This window comes from Chionomys nivalis, chromosome 20 (assembly GCF_950005125.1).
Source record: "Chionomys nivalis chromosome 20, mChiNiv1.1, whole genome shotgun sequence".
NCBI lineage: Eukaryota > Metazoa > Chordata > Mammalia > Rodentia > Cricetidae > Chionomys > Chionomys nivalis.
Genome location: NC_080105.1, coordinates 59178790 through 59192759, shown reverse-complemented (window position 1 = coordinate 59192759; position 13970 = coordinate 59178790). Strand labels below are relative to the sequence as shown.

Sequence of the window (13970 nt, the reverse complement as noted above, 5' to 3'; positions counted from 1 at the left end):
ATTTTCTGTGCTCAAATATTCTATATGCACTAAGAAAGGGCAACACATCGACAGCTCAGAAAGAGAAGTCTTTAAACATGTAGCCCCTTGGGCATACCTTCTAGCCAGCTGCTTTTATAAGGATCTATACTGGGAAGACTTAAACAGCATCAGCTACTTGGCAGCTTTCAGGAGTTGAGGTCACTCTATATAGATGAGTGTACAAGGGCCAGGAAACAAACAAGGCTTGAACCCCCAGGGATAGCCACCCACCGGGAGGACAGTCACAATATCTACCCACGAATGTCATTCTGATTTATCAGGTTACTCCTAAAACCTTTCAACTGTTGAAAACTATACAATGATTAAGGACATGACCGTCCCGGATGATGGCAAGAGTCAGTTGTTCGTGATAAACAGTCATGGCTAAGAGTGAAGCAGGAATACACGGCAGACGCATGCCTGTTAGTATACCACATGTCTACAGGGATATGCATGAGTGTGAGTGCATGCGTGAGTGTGTGTGCATGTGTGTACGAGTGTGCATGCACATATGAGAGCGTACATCAAGAAAAACAGGCCGAGGGACGGGTAGGGTGGCACACCCCTTTAATCCCAGCACTCGGGAGGCAGAAACAGGTGGGTCTCTGCGAGGTGGAGGCTAGCCTGGGTCTTTTGGAACATTGAACATTTGCACAGCATTGTTAGCACCAAACGTCTCAGGTTCTGGACTCTGTTTCAGATCAGGGCTTCTCGGCCTGGACCCTCTGAACTTAGTCCAGGCCCCTGACACTGTTCTGAGCCTGGTTAAAACACTGCTGCTTCCGTTTTAACTCAAGAGATGTTCATGCATGGGAGATCAGTTATGAAGCTATGTATTTTTTCCTTTAAAATATTGCTTGTGCTAATTTGGTCTCTTGATCTTCAGTGAATTCAGCTGAGGAAAATGTTGTTTTCTAGCCTAAGATTTTACGGCTAACTGTGTGGTGACTTGTGCAGGCTGGACTTCTCATTAGGACAATAATAGCAATAATTTTTTAACAGAATTTCTTAAAATGCCCTTTTCTTATTCAGACATGTCCAAGTGTTTTGGTATTGCTACAAAGATTCAGAGACGGTCACGAACGTGAGGACAGCATAGTCAATAGCAAAGAAATAATTCTTACAAAGGAGTCACCATGTGCATATGAGCTATAATTGCTATGAGAATTGTATTTTAAAAATAGGTTTCCAGATGACCATTTCAATAGTAATGACTGAACTCACAGTAAAAAAAAAAAAAGATATAATAGTTCTAAATACAAAACATAATTCTCTATTGTCTATTAGCTTACTTAAAACTCCAGGTTTTTAAAATACAAACTTCCTGTTCAAGACAGTGATAACATCTCATGAAAATACCCCAAATCATGAGCCACATACAGTTGAGGATTTGTAGCACATAACCCATTCTCTACTCTGTTTTTTGTTTTTTTTTAATATGTCAGTGGCCATACGGACATATCTAGCTAGGAAAGGGTCGGAGTAGAAGTTCACGGGCAGTGGGGCAGGGAAGGACATCCACAATCCTCTTGCTCACCCAACTGTCACTAATTGCGGGCAATGATATTAATGACCCAGTAATTACAGAAAGAGCCGCAGCGAAGTGGAAAACATCCATCGGAGTAGAGTTCATGGCTAGGTGGCAGCAACTTCTGCAGTGGTTGAGCTGATGTCTGCTGACAGCTTAGGATGGGACACCGCAGAAGAGGCAGCGTTTCTCTGGTGGCACAACAGTTTAGATTGGTCTTGAAGTTATTGGCCTTGACCACCGAGAGACCAGCGGTAACCCCGATAAAATACCCCCGTTTATATCTGCCCTGCATGTGATCCTTACTCCATCCAAAGACTCCAGGGCCATTTCCCACATGTTTATTTCAATAAAAGAATAACTTCATCCCATAGTTCACTAGTAGGAACAGCAGACTGGGTTAATTCATGAACGCAAAGTGACTTTCAAAGCAGGGCTGTCATTCAGCAGCACATAGCCTGGTTCCTCTATAATGAGATAAACTTGGCTCTTGCCCAAGGCTGGAGTGATCTATCAGTCTTTTTCCTGCTATCCACTAGCCAGCCAGCCATATACCCACCATCCACCTATCCACCCATCTACTACCTCCCATCCACCTATCTTCTCATGCACCACCCACCATCCATACCCCCATCCACCTATCTTCTTATTAGCACCCACCTTCCATACCCCCATCCACCTATCTTCTTATTAACACCCACCATCCATACCCCCATCCACCTATCTTCTTATTAGCACCCACCTTCCATACCCCCATCCACCTATCTTCTCATGCACCACCCACCTTCCATACCCCCATCTACTCACCGTCCACCCACCTATCTTCTTATTAGCACCCACCTTCCATACCACCATCCACCTATCTTCTCATGCACCACCCACCATCCATACCCCACCCACTCACCGTCCACCCACACATCTGCAGCACATGCACTTAGCTAAGGAAAGTTAACGGCTCTTAATGTCTGTGTCTATACTGAATTAACTTTATTTTAATTACATTATTATTTATCAATGTCCTGTTGATGGCTCAAAGTACTTGCTAATGCCATGAAACAATTCTAGTATAACCTTATTGAAAAAAAGGAACAGATTTTAGACCTGAAGTACTAACAAGGGCATCTCTCCTGTCTTTCCGCCCTGTAGATATTCCTATGTTGTCCAGGTTAGCGGTCAACTCCCGCAATTGGTCGGACTAGCACACCATGGTACCCAGTTTACCCGTACCCTAGTAGGAGCTAAGCTCTGACTTTTGATAAAGTCAATTATATGTTATATAATGTATGACAGGGCATCACTACAAACATGTTTGACAGAAACATTTTGTTATTTATATCGCATGAACTCGGCATGAAGCACGGACGCTCTGTGCCTGCCTCCTGTCTTTACCCTCGCTATATATGTATGTATGCATGCCTGCTCCAATGTGTCTGACCCTCTGCACTGTCACGTGTGTGCTTTGCATATCTGTACATTATAGTCACTACTATTTTCTATGTATGCTCTCTTTGCTACCCCTGCACATACACCATGCATCTCTGCACATTCTCTTTACAGTGCATACATGGCCCAGGAGTCACAGCTACACACTTACAATGGTGGATAAGGGTTTGGAGATCCTGCGTTGGGTTTTGCACTGACATTTCATGGTGTGTAAAGTGTTCTAAGTCACACTGCCTAGGTTTCCTCACAGCAGTAAAAACTGTTCTATTCCCTGTGTTACTAGACTTGAAAAGTAAGTCGGGCGTGAAGGTCACAGCGTTTCCTAGAGGATCAAACACACCCAGACTCTGAGTTAGAGCTTTAGGGATAAACATGTGCATCTTAACAAGTATATAAATTAGATCTTCTCAACATAACCTTTTTTTCTCCCTCCAAATGTCTGTCTATGCCTCTTGGCTATTTTTTTAAGTGTTTTATTTTGCTTTAAAATTTTATCTTCATGATGAATATTTAAGGGCTGTTAAGAAAGAAACGTGTCCTCTTTTATCCACAAGGTCTCTAGTATTGTTCAATTATTTATAAATCTGTGTGAACATTAGCAAGCTATAAATGCAGGGGGAGTGATATAAAAATGAGTTTTATGAAATTATGAAGACAGTTTTATTCTGAATAATTCCAGAATAACTTTTTGGTTCTGCTAAGTCCTTTATTTCTCATGTTACTCATTTTGCATTATGAGCTATTATCTATTCTTCCTCAATCTTTGCTCCTCCTTCTGGAACTCCATCATCTTATCTCATCATTGGTTGCTTTCAGAGCAGGGAGTGGCAATGGCAGGCCCATATCTGTGTGGTTTACATGAGATATGCTGTTCTGTTTCCCAGGAGATGCCAAGGAGCATGAACAGAGTCTCTATGAATGGTAATCTCATCCTCTGTTCTCCTCTGGGTGGCCATGACGACCCTAGACTCAGGAACCTGAGTGTCTCGGTGCATCCCAAGATCAGCAGAAGCGAGGCTGAGCTTTCTTTATATTAACTCCAACATGGATCCTCCTCATCTACCCTGGAGAGGCTTCCTACAAATGGAGCCCATGAGGCAACCCTGGCGTGATGACTGATGGAGTTTTCTGGGTCCTAGGGAACCACAGCAGGTGAGAGGCCGGTGAACTGGGAAGTAAGAACCAGGACTGTGGGCATGTCAAGACACCTCCCTGTCTGCTGGCAAGCTGAGGCAATCCCAGAATGCACCACACACAAATGTATGCTTCTCGGTCAAAGGACAAGAGGACTGTACCAGCAGTCAAAGAAGACAAAGTGGGAAGATCTAATGGGTAGAGCGGCCCAGAGTGACTGAGGCTGGGCAACTTCTCTGTGGCTTGGCTGATGCCCAGACCGCAACCCAAGGAAGCTTTCTGTACCCATCCTCCCCAGGAGCTCCATCTCGCAATGAAGTCCAGTTTTGCCTCAGCCACCAGCCTCTCACTTCCTCCCTGTTCCAATGTTAACATGTGCTTGACTGGTGACCACACAGATGACCACAAGCCATCTGACATATTCTCCCTCATGACCAAGTGTTCCCGTGATGCCCTTTTAAAGATGAGAAGACTGTAGCAGGAAATTGGCTTGAGTGACTTATCTATTGGCACATAAGGCCCACGGTGACCAGACGTGGACTCATAGCTCCTAAGCCAACTTGTGTTTCTACATGTGGTTTGCACCCATCCATCCTCTGTGCCTTCGACCATGTGGTCTCCGGCAAGAACCATCACAAAGAGAACAGCCACAGATAAGGCTGGAAATGCACTTACATGCCTCAACTGAACTGCATGCAGTGAAGGCATCAGACACAAATCTCACCACTAAGACAGGGAGCAGGAAGGCAGGACGCGGTTTGTGCATCGCTAAGCTATCTGGTACACAATGAAGGGAGCGTGGCTGCTGCTACACTTAGACACAGATAACCCGCCGACTAAACGCTGTAATCACTCTAGGACTGTCATGCGTTCTTCCATGTTCTAAAAGCTATCTTCATGTCAAAGGGCATCTGAGAGCCGCTCTGGTATTCAGTGCTTTTCCAAAGAGATGTGACAGGGCACTTGGTATAGTTAGTGCGACTTGCCACACTCATCACCCAAAAAGAGCAAATCAAAGCCAGGGGAAAAAAAAATGCAACATATGTTCAACCAAATAAGGAACAAACCATTGTTTTTGGCTCATTAATACTGTTATTTGGATTTATTTGGGCAAATATTTCTCTTTTCTTTTTGAGTTCTTCGCTGAAGTGGAGTGTACACTTTAAAAACAATTTCAACAGTATCTGTGGAGCCCGCCACTTTTGCACACTCTGATTAAAGAGGCTTAAGAAACGGAGGCTCCCCCAGACTCAGCAAGGCAGGCCGGACACGGAGAGCTGTCTCCAAGACACTCGGTGACTTAGTAACAATCGGACAGTCTTTAGAAAATGGTGACTTCTAGATGATGCTAGAAGATTATGACCTGCCTAGGGGTACACAGTAAAACAAGACAGAAACCACAAGAAACAAAAGGCAAGAGCAGCATGAAGTCTGTCTACACCCCGTGCGGGACCCCTCGTTCACCCACAGTGTAAGAATACAAGACCCTCGCTTCCACCCTCACGCATGCAGTCTCTTTGTGTAGACTTCACAAGGTTTCAGCTCAGGTTGGCTATCAGCCCACAGCACCAGCCTCAGGATAGAGCTGAGAGGCCAACACAGGGAGCTTGCTGACTCAGCCCTGAAGAAGCAAGAACAGTTTCTCTAAGAGAACTTCAGTGCTGAAGGCTGGGCACTCAGAGGAAGGGTGCCTTCCCAATTCAAACGGGATGGCTTTTTAGAATACTATATCCATAGTATCAGAAGATGCAGTTATTTCATAAACAATTCAATGAGAGACACAATAAAAAACAACTACAGACTAGATAAAAGCCAGTTCTGTTTTTAAGGCCATTAAAGATCTGACTGTAACGAAGAGCAGGGAGTTCTCAGACCACACATCTCCAGATCATTCATGATTAGAAGAGTTTATTAGTTATGCAAATTAAGCCCGAGGCTAATGACTGAAATAGGTCGCTCGAAAAGTCAATTCGAAACACGAAGAAACCCATATATATCATTTTGCCACATGTCAAAGCAAAGAATCATTGCGGAGGAGGATTAACGAAGAGGCCTATCATTCTACAATGTCACTTCGTAAGAGAACTCTGGGGATATGGTGGGTATAAACACAGTTCCAATTACACATTAATGTTTACTACAAACCCAAAGATGCAGTGACTGTAAGTTGGGTAACATTACAAGTTAAATAAAAAAAATCCTTGTCAAAAAAAATAACAATCAGGGCCAGATCCCGCTGGCTTTCACTGGGAAGTACCGCTGACACAGCAGCGGCTCTGTGTGTCTGACCGTCACCGTCTGGGCAACAGTGAAAATAACGTTCTAGAGGAAGAAATTAAAGTGACTTCCTCATGAAACTCAGGCAGCATAAGTGAGACATAAGGCGTTGGACTCCTGGGAGGACAGAGTAGCCAAGTGTACATCCCCACGGGGGCACGCCAAGCACTCCTCCACACTACAGCTGCTCCTCTGCCCCCAGGATGGGACTAGCACATGATGCTCCTGACATTGCCTGGGGTGAAAGTGCCCAGCAGCCAGCTGCTAAGCCTGGGCGTCAGCAAAACACGTATGCCATTTATTGCAATCTCAAAGTGGATCAGTGCTTGGCAGTACGAAAATACGCTTGCGAATCTGAACACTTCCTGTTGTGCTATCCAGCCATCTTCATGAATGTACTGGTATAAAGATTATTGCCTGTACATACTTTCCTTCTGAGAAAACAACAGGCCTGTGTGTGTGTGTGTATGCGCATGTGCGCGAGCGTGTGCGTGTGTGTATCCTGCATACAACTGTTTGATAGGACAATTGGTTACCTTTTCAAATCCCTTGACTGTTTTTGGTGCTATTTTAAAATTTGATCTTATCACTTCCCTCTTTTCAAGGGAACTTGTACAGCAGCGGACGCTGCTACGGAGTGTGTGAGAAACTGGCTTCTCCATGTCGCTAAATACTCTCTTCTGCCTGTGACGTAGGGGAAGCCTTTCAAGCAAGCACAGGGCTTCCTGGAAAAGTCCTGAGCCACTCACAGGCCTGGGAAGGTCTTGTTAGAAGCAACATTCTCACAGTGCCTCATTGCTTGACAGCCAAGGCTCTGTTTTGAAGACGCTTTCTAGTTCTTGAATGTACAGAAGAACCTTGTGTATAGAGTAGCCTGACTTTCAGCTTGAGGTCCTCTTGTTTCAGCTTCCTGAATTACAAAAAGCCATCCCATGCTATGACATGGTAAATCCGAACTCTAAGGACCTGGGGGTCAGAGTAGTGAGAAACACGCCATACATCTGTTAATGTGGCTTAATGGGGTCTCTAAAGGAACAGATGCTGTTGTTGGGTAGACTGCTACTTTAACCACAGAATACACTGCATGGGCGAGTCCAAAGCTAAGCTCCCACACGTTGATGAAGAGCAGTTGGGACAGGCTCACCATGACGCACAGAGAGATGCTGGTAAACCGATCATTTAGCTACATTTCGTGTATATTATTTGAAAGGAAAGGTTAAATCTGTAATGTTCACCAAGCTTCCACTTGCCCCTCGTAGGAAGCTGGAATTTTCAGTGCCATTGTTTTGAAATCTAAGCTTAAGATGGAGGAGGAAATTATGCCAGCCTGCTGGTACCCCCCACCAATGGAGGAACCCTAAGATTTTCCTTGACAGTGTTTTCGGGATCAGGTATTTTCCTGTCTTGGGAACAGCTGACTCGTTCAGGCACGTGCTTGCCCTCCTTTCTCCACTCAGCTGGAGCAGTGACCTTTCGAAAGGAACTAATCTGGGGTCAGTTTCATTTTCTCCAAAAGTCATGCTAAATCATGGCAACCATTAAAAGTCTTTGTCCATATGCATGTGTGTTTCCAAAGTCTTAACTTCCATGTATTTTACGTTGTGACTACTTTATTATATCTTCAGGGATAGCCCTCTTTTCTTACCCTTCCATTTGCCTTGCTTCATCTTACAATGCCCAGTTTATGGTAATTATTTCATTAAATATCTAACTCGCCACTTTCTTTTTTGGTTACTCTTAGAAGTCTATTTTCTATATATTATGTAAGCTTCAAAAATCGGTTCTTCGTCTCCGTGGCATTTGAAGCCACAGACAAGATGATTACAGCCTGGGACCACCTTTGCTTTAATTACTGATGTAAAAACTACACACCGAGGAACACTAGGTGGGTACTGCTTCCGTCATGGAAAGAGTCGCTTGCAACTGGAGAAATCAGACCTCCAGCCTCAGGATACAGAGGTAAGAGAACCAAGCCAGAGGCCAGCTGCACCACAGGGAGCTGCAGTCCAGGGACACAAGGTAGAGAGTGGAACCCGAGGCCTGGGGTAGAACTCAGTGGTCAAATACTCGCTTACGTGAATCAGGAGTTTCATCTAAATACTACCATTAAAAACCAACTACAGAAAGCCCACAAAGAGTATACCTCGAAAGCAAAACAATGAACCAGAATCTCATTGTTTGAACCACATGGGCAGCTGCCTGAGTAACAGATTTCACAGTACCCATGACCCTGAGAACAGGCCTGGTCAGTGCTCGCTGTGGCGTGTTCATGGCACGCGTGTCACGTGGGCTCAGCTCATGAATGCACTTCAGATAGACCCAATGGGCATCTACCCTCTCCTCCTGAAATAACGCCACGTTATTATGACAGATTTGGGGGTGTCATTCAGGCAGCACACCCACACTTTACCACCCATACTGGCACCTGTCTGTAAGCCCCATGCTTCTAAACTATGAGATCTGCCTGTCTGGAGTGATGGTGTCGCAGCAGACTGTGCCACCATTACACCTTGGTCTACCGAGTCCTAGCTTTGAAACACAGTTTTTGAAACAGAATGCACACTAAATGCATGAGTGGGTGGACGATGGATGGACAGATGGATGGGTGGAGAGAAAAGGCATCACACAGATTTACCTATCAAAACCTCACCAAAGGTCCTTAAAGATGATTTTGTTAGTAGAGATGTTGAGTCCCTTCACATAATTTACTTATTTCAACACCATAAGAATCCAGGCAGGTTCGCCCCTGCTGCGTATTTATATTTAATTAATACTGTTACAACAGGGTCCCAAATTTCAATTAATTTTTTAAAAAAATGATCAAAGCTTCTCAACAAAGAATTTGCCATGCTAAGTTAAAGAAAACAGAAATCAATACAAACCTAGTTAGCTTCTAATTCCTACAAAATAAAGAGAGAGAACTATACTTACATATAATGTAGTAATCTTTGTTCTTCTGAAATTCTAGACCCCAGAGGTTAGGGCTGAATTCTTGAAACTTGATGGTGAATTTCACATCTTGGTCTGGTCTGGCACAGTTGAGCAGGGGGGTATTCTCCTTCTTAATAGTGCATTTGTCTGCTTGGTCTTTATCAACCATATAAACTTTATAATATTCATACTGGCCAACAGTTTTAGAGTCCACTTTGGGGCAAATAATATCCAATTTGTCTCCTATCTGTGGGTATAGTACCAGGCCTTGTCCGGGTAGAAATCTAAAAAGCATAAAAGAAAAACCACTGAGTTGATAAACATGAACATCCTTAAATGCAGACACCAACGAGCCAGATGCTACCAGTCACCCCCAACCATGTCAGTTCTGCACTCTGATTCACCAGTGGTGTCTCCAGGGGACAGATGCTTTGGGGAATTTACCTCAGAAAACAAAAGATGGAACCCTCCCTCCTTTGAGCCACCAGGCCTTGCAGCCTGCATTGACACACGGTTCTCACCCCCGCCCTTGTGATATTCCAATACTCTTTTGTGCAGCTTTACAACTCTTCCCCCTGCGATGAGTCACACCTTCCCACCTGTTTGTTATTTTTTTTTAACCATTGGCATCATGGTTTATTGGCCATGCCAGGGAGAGCTCATCCATTCCAGGAACAGCGCATGCACGGAGCCTTTGTTGTCCTGGTCGTTTCCATGTGCTGTTGATGTTAATTAACAGGCAAGTTTCATCAAGAATGTTTCAAATTACTTATCATAATTAGTCACTCACCAATCAAACAATGGGCTTTTTTTTAATGACACAGAACAAAAGAAATGTCTTACAAACCCATAAAAGATAACCAGAAATAATTAGTGTCGTATTGATTCAGCTGCAAGATGAAGAGCCCTCTCCTTGTGAAGACAACAAGTACCTCCTTGGTCTACAATCTTCCCTCCCCCGCCCCCCCTTGAGATGTATTTGTTCCAATTAATTCTCCGAAGCAAATCTTTAGAACTAAGACTACTGATACCAAATCCCTAAGATGCTCCTGGCTCAAGGCTCTCCTCCTTTCCTTTCTTGCAGGCCGTGTTGAAGATCTGCCCTAATGGGGAGTTTCTCTGAGATGCTGAAACAAGAGCTTCCTAATGAACATCCTTCTGCAAGTGCTAACACTAACAACACACTCAGAGAGAGTGGCCAAGCCTGCAGGCTCATTAAAATATTAAAGCTCCAGAACAAAGCAAGGCCTCCCAATCCTTCCAGCCTGGCCGCTGGCATTATTTAGCCAGAGAGGCCCACCAGCCTTGATGACCCTCGGGGCCAGAATGCAGCAACAGGTAAGGAAAGGGTGAAGGCGCTCCCAAAGTCCAAATCCACACCAGCTGTTGTGATTTATGTAACCAGTGGCCAGTTCCCAGTCAGTGTATTGTGCTTACAAAGCAGCAGAAAGCAGGACTTGCATTTTAGATTCGCATTCATAACTGATACTTTAATTCTTAGAAAAATTTTGGTATCTTGGACAGGTATCTCGGTCTTATCCATGCCCTACTCCTTCCCCCACTGCCCCCAACCCACAAAACATTTGGTCCGTTCACAGCTTCATGTCTTAAAAAGATAAAATAACTTGCTGAAACTTTTTTAAGGCATGCTCTCTCTCTCTCTCTCTCTCTCTCTCTCTCTCTCTCTCTCACACACACACACACACACACGTATGCACAGGTTGCTTGTGACTTTCTTGGGTGTTCTTGTAGAACCTCAAAGAGAGAGCTGTCCACTGACATCAGTATTTTATTGTTGCCTATTTAATTAAATTAGTCCCTTTAACAAGAACATATGATATTTACTCCTCACTCAAAAACAAAACCAGAACAGACAAGAGGGCTCAAAGGGTAAAGGTGCAGGCAAGCCTGCTGACTTCAGTACAGTCCCAGAGACCCACAAGCTGGAAGTGCAGTCCACCAAGCCAGTCTCTGTCTTGCAGAGCACAGTCACTTTCTCTAACCCTCCCCTGGAAATACAAACGACTTTTTTAAATGGCAAATTTCTATGAAACAGAACTCAAAATGAATTTATAAAATTAAAAACATCCATGTGTGTATTGCTGGAGAATTCTCTATAACTCTTAACAAAGGCCACTCTGGCATTTTCCACAGTTCTCAGGAGACTTCGTAAAAATACAACCCTGGGGACTAAAGGGCTTCCCTACAACTCCTTCTCTCTAGGTAGGTTATTCTTGTTGGATACAACTCAACAAAGTTCCACAAGGCCCAAAAGTCACCCTCTCTTCCTTCCCCCCCGGTGATTCTGAAGTGTCCTGCAGCTTTGGCAGGGCAAGATGGGGGCAACAGGCACTGCACTAAATTCCAGGAACATCAAGTTGTTCACCCTCTTAGTTTGTACCTTCTTGCGCTTCTTCTTCAACCTTTAAAGGAAATCCTTAAGGCCTGTACAAAGCAACGGCAAACACAAGGGTCAATTCCTACGGAGGCTTTCCCTCTCCCTAATCTGTTTCTCCTGTAGTTGGTGTTACCGGCACAGTGGGACCCTGTGGAACGTGCTAGCTAGCCTTGGCACATGTCTTCTACACAAAAGTCAGTCCCTTCACCATCGTGCAGTGGGAGGAGGTGGCTTCTTGGCCTCCACAATCAAGAGTCTAACTGAGGCGTATGGTCTCATCGACCCATTCAACTCTTTAAGGGTGGTGCACCAGGCCCACCTGACTGGTGTATCCACGTGAGTCTTGGGGATAACCACCCCATCCCCACATATCCACCCTCCCACCCATGCCATAGCATCCCTTATGTCTGAAGTCTAACTCATTAAGCTCTCTCTTCATTTCCCAAGGTCTCTGTGAGGATTGCTGTCTCACTGTTTAATTTGGGCATCATGGGTGGTTCCACCTGCTCAGATAAGTCACAGCCCTGCAGTCTCTTCTATCTATCACCAGGTCACCAGGCCCCAGCCCCAACGCTGAGATCAGGAGCACGGGGCTATCAGCTGGTGTGGCTTGAAGAACTGCTGTGGTTTTTATGATGTTTTTCAGGAGGAACAAATCACATAAGTAATTAAATGAGCTTTCGATTCATCTTGTAAATCAGCCTTGATGTTTAGTTTTAATTCAGTGTGTGCAGTTTGGTGGTAGAGCAGCATGGTAACGTGTGGTAACGTGTGAATACACAGCTGGAGGGGCGCGATCTTGAGTTTTCGTACCTGTATAGGATATAGTTCGGGCCAAAACTACTGTTTCTAAAGCTTCAAGGAGGATAAATATGGTAAAATTGAAACAGGAATTTGATCTTCTGCCTGCAAAAAGTTGGTGTTCCAAGTGTTCATGAGAGAGAGAGAGAGAGAGAGAGAGAGAGAGAGAGAGAGAGAGAGAGAGGCCTCTGCATGGCAATCCTCAGGAAGGGACCCAGCACTGAAGTGCTAGGCTGTATGAGTCCATCTGTGGAAGGTCAGCACACCATCACATCAACCGACTGGTGAGACATGGAGGGAGGCTGAGCAGAGCTGAGCCGTCACACATATCCCAGAGCAGACCTCTCAGAGCCCTCACCTTCTCGGAGCCAGGGACAGAGTGCTGTGGAGGGCTGTCCTTCAAGCACAACCATTGTCTTCATCAGGACAGTTGTGACCACTTGCAAGAGTCCCTGCTGCCTGTTGACATCCCCTCATGGAAAGGGGCAGGGAGGATCAACGCACCTCCGGACTCTGAATGCTCCCTCCTTCTCTTGCCTGCTAGCTGTATGTAATTCTGTCCCACGGTCTTATATTCTCTAGAAGCGATAGCATTTATAAACCGTAAAAGGTGACTGAAGGTACATTCCACCGATGCAGCTACAGAGACGTCACCACCCATGCTGGGGGACACTATGCAGTGGCATGGTTCCTGTAGGGTCACCCACCCATGCTCTGAAGGCAATCCCTCACCCTGATCTGTAAAGGAGCCTCCGAAATTCATTGGTTCCTCAAGTTGGACTTTGATGGGACCATCGTTTGGTTTGCTGTTGGTGTCCTATGAGGAGGGAGGAGGCATTTGCTTACATCTCCCCAAGGAAACAGTTCCCACGGCACAGTCTCTTCTATCCCAGGCTGGCTGGGGGAACTTACTACGGACGTGAGGTGTGAGGTTGGCCTAAACTGCTGACCCTCCTGCCTCCGCTGCCCACGTACTGGGATTACAAACGTGCACCTATACTCCTAGCAAGCTGCATACTGTTCTAGATGCTCCGAGAGACATTAATGGATGAGGACTGGGTCGTCAGGAGCTAACAACTCGGTTCCCTGAAGGTGGGCTGCTCCCACGTGTGCGTGTGATTCCGCAGCAGGGGCCCATATGGTTGCCGTACGATAGTGCTCAATAAAATTGTGTCCTGGTGGAAAAACACAAGTGAGCGAACAGACGCTAATGGCGGGTGACACATGCTGATGTCAGCTACATGCTGACGTCAGCTACGTGCCAACGTCAGGTTAAGTGCCCCAAACTGACGGCAGATCACAGGTAAGGCCACTTCACTGGGACAAATATACAGAGGAACCAGGCCGAGGTGTCATTCCACGGACTGTCGTCAGGCAGATTCTGACCCTGGCTCAGTGGGTCTCCACGGCCTCCGACACCCCATCCCCTCTTGTTTA

At 45.3% G+C, this 13970-nt stretch overlaps 1 protein-coding gene across 1 annotated transcript in view; it reads right to left on the bottom strand.

The window, feature by feature from the left end:
- The window catches only part of Efnb2 (ephrin B2), a 43746-nt gene that overhangs the window by 11799 nt on the left and 17977 nt on the right, over nt 1–13970 (bottom strand). The window contains exon 2 of the mRNA XM_057752762.1: nt 9335–9618. Coding sequence (XP_057608745.1) covers nt 9335–9618 — 284 coding nt within the window. The remainder of the gene's footprint in view (nt 1–9334; nt 9619–13970) is intronic.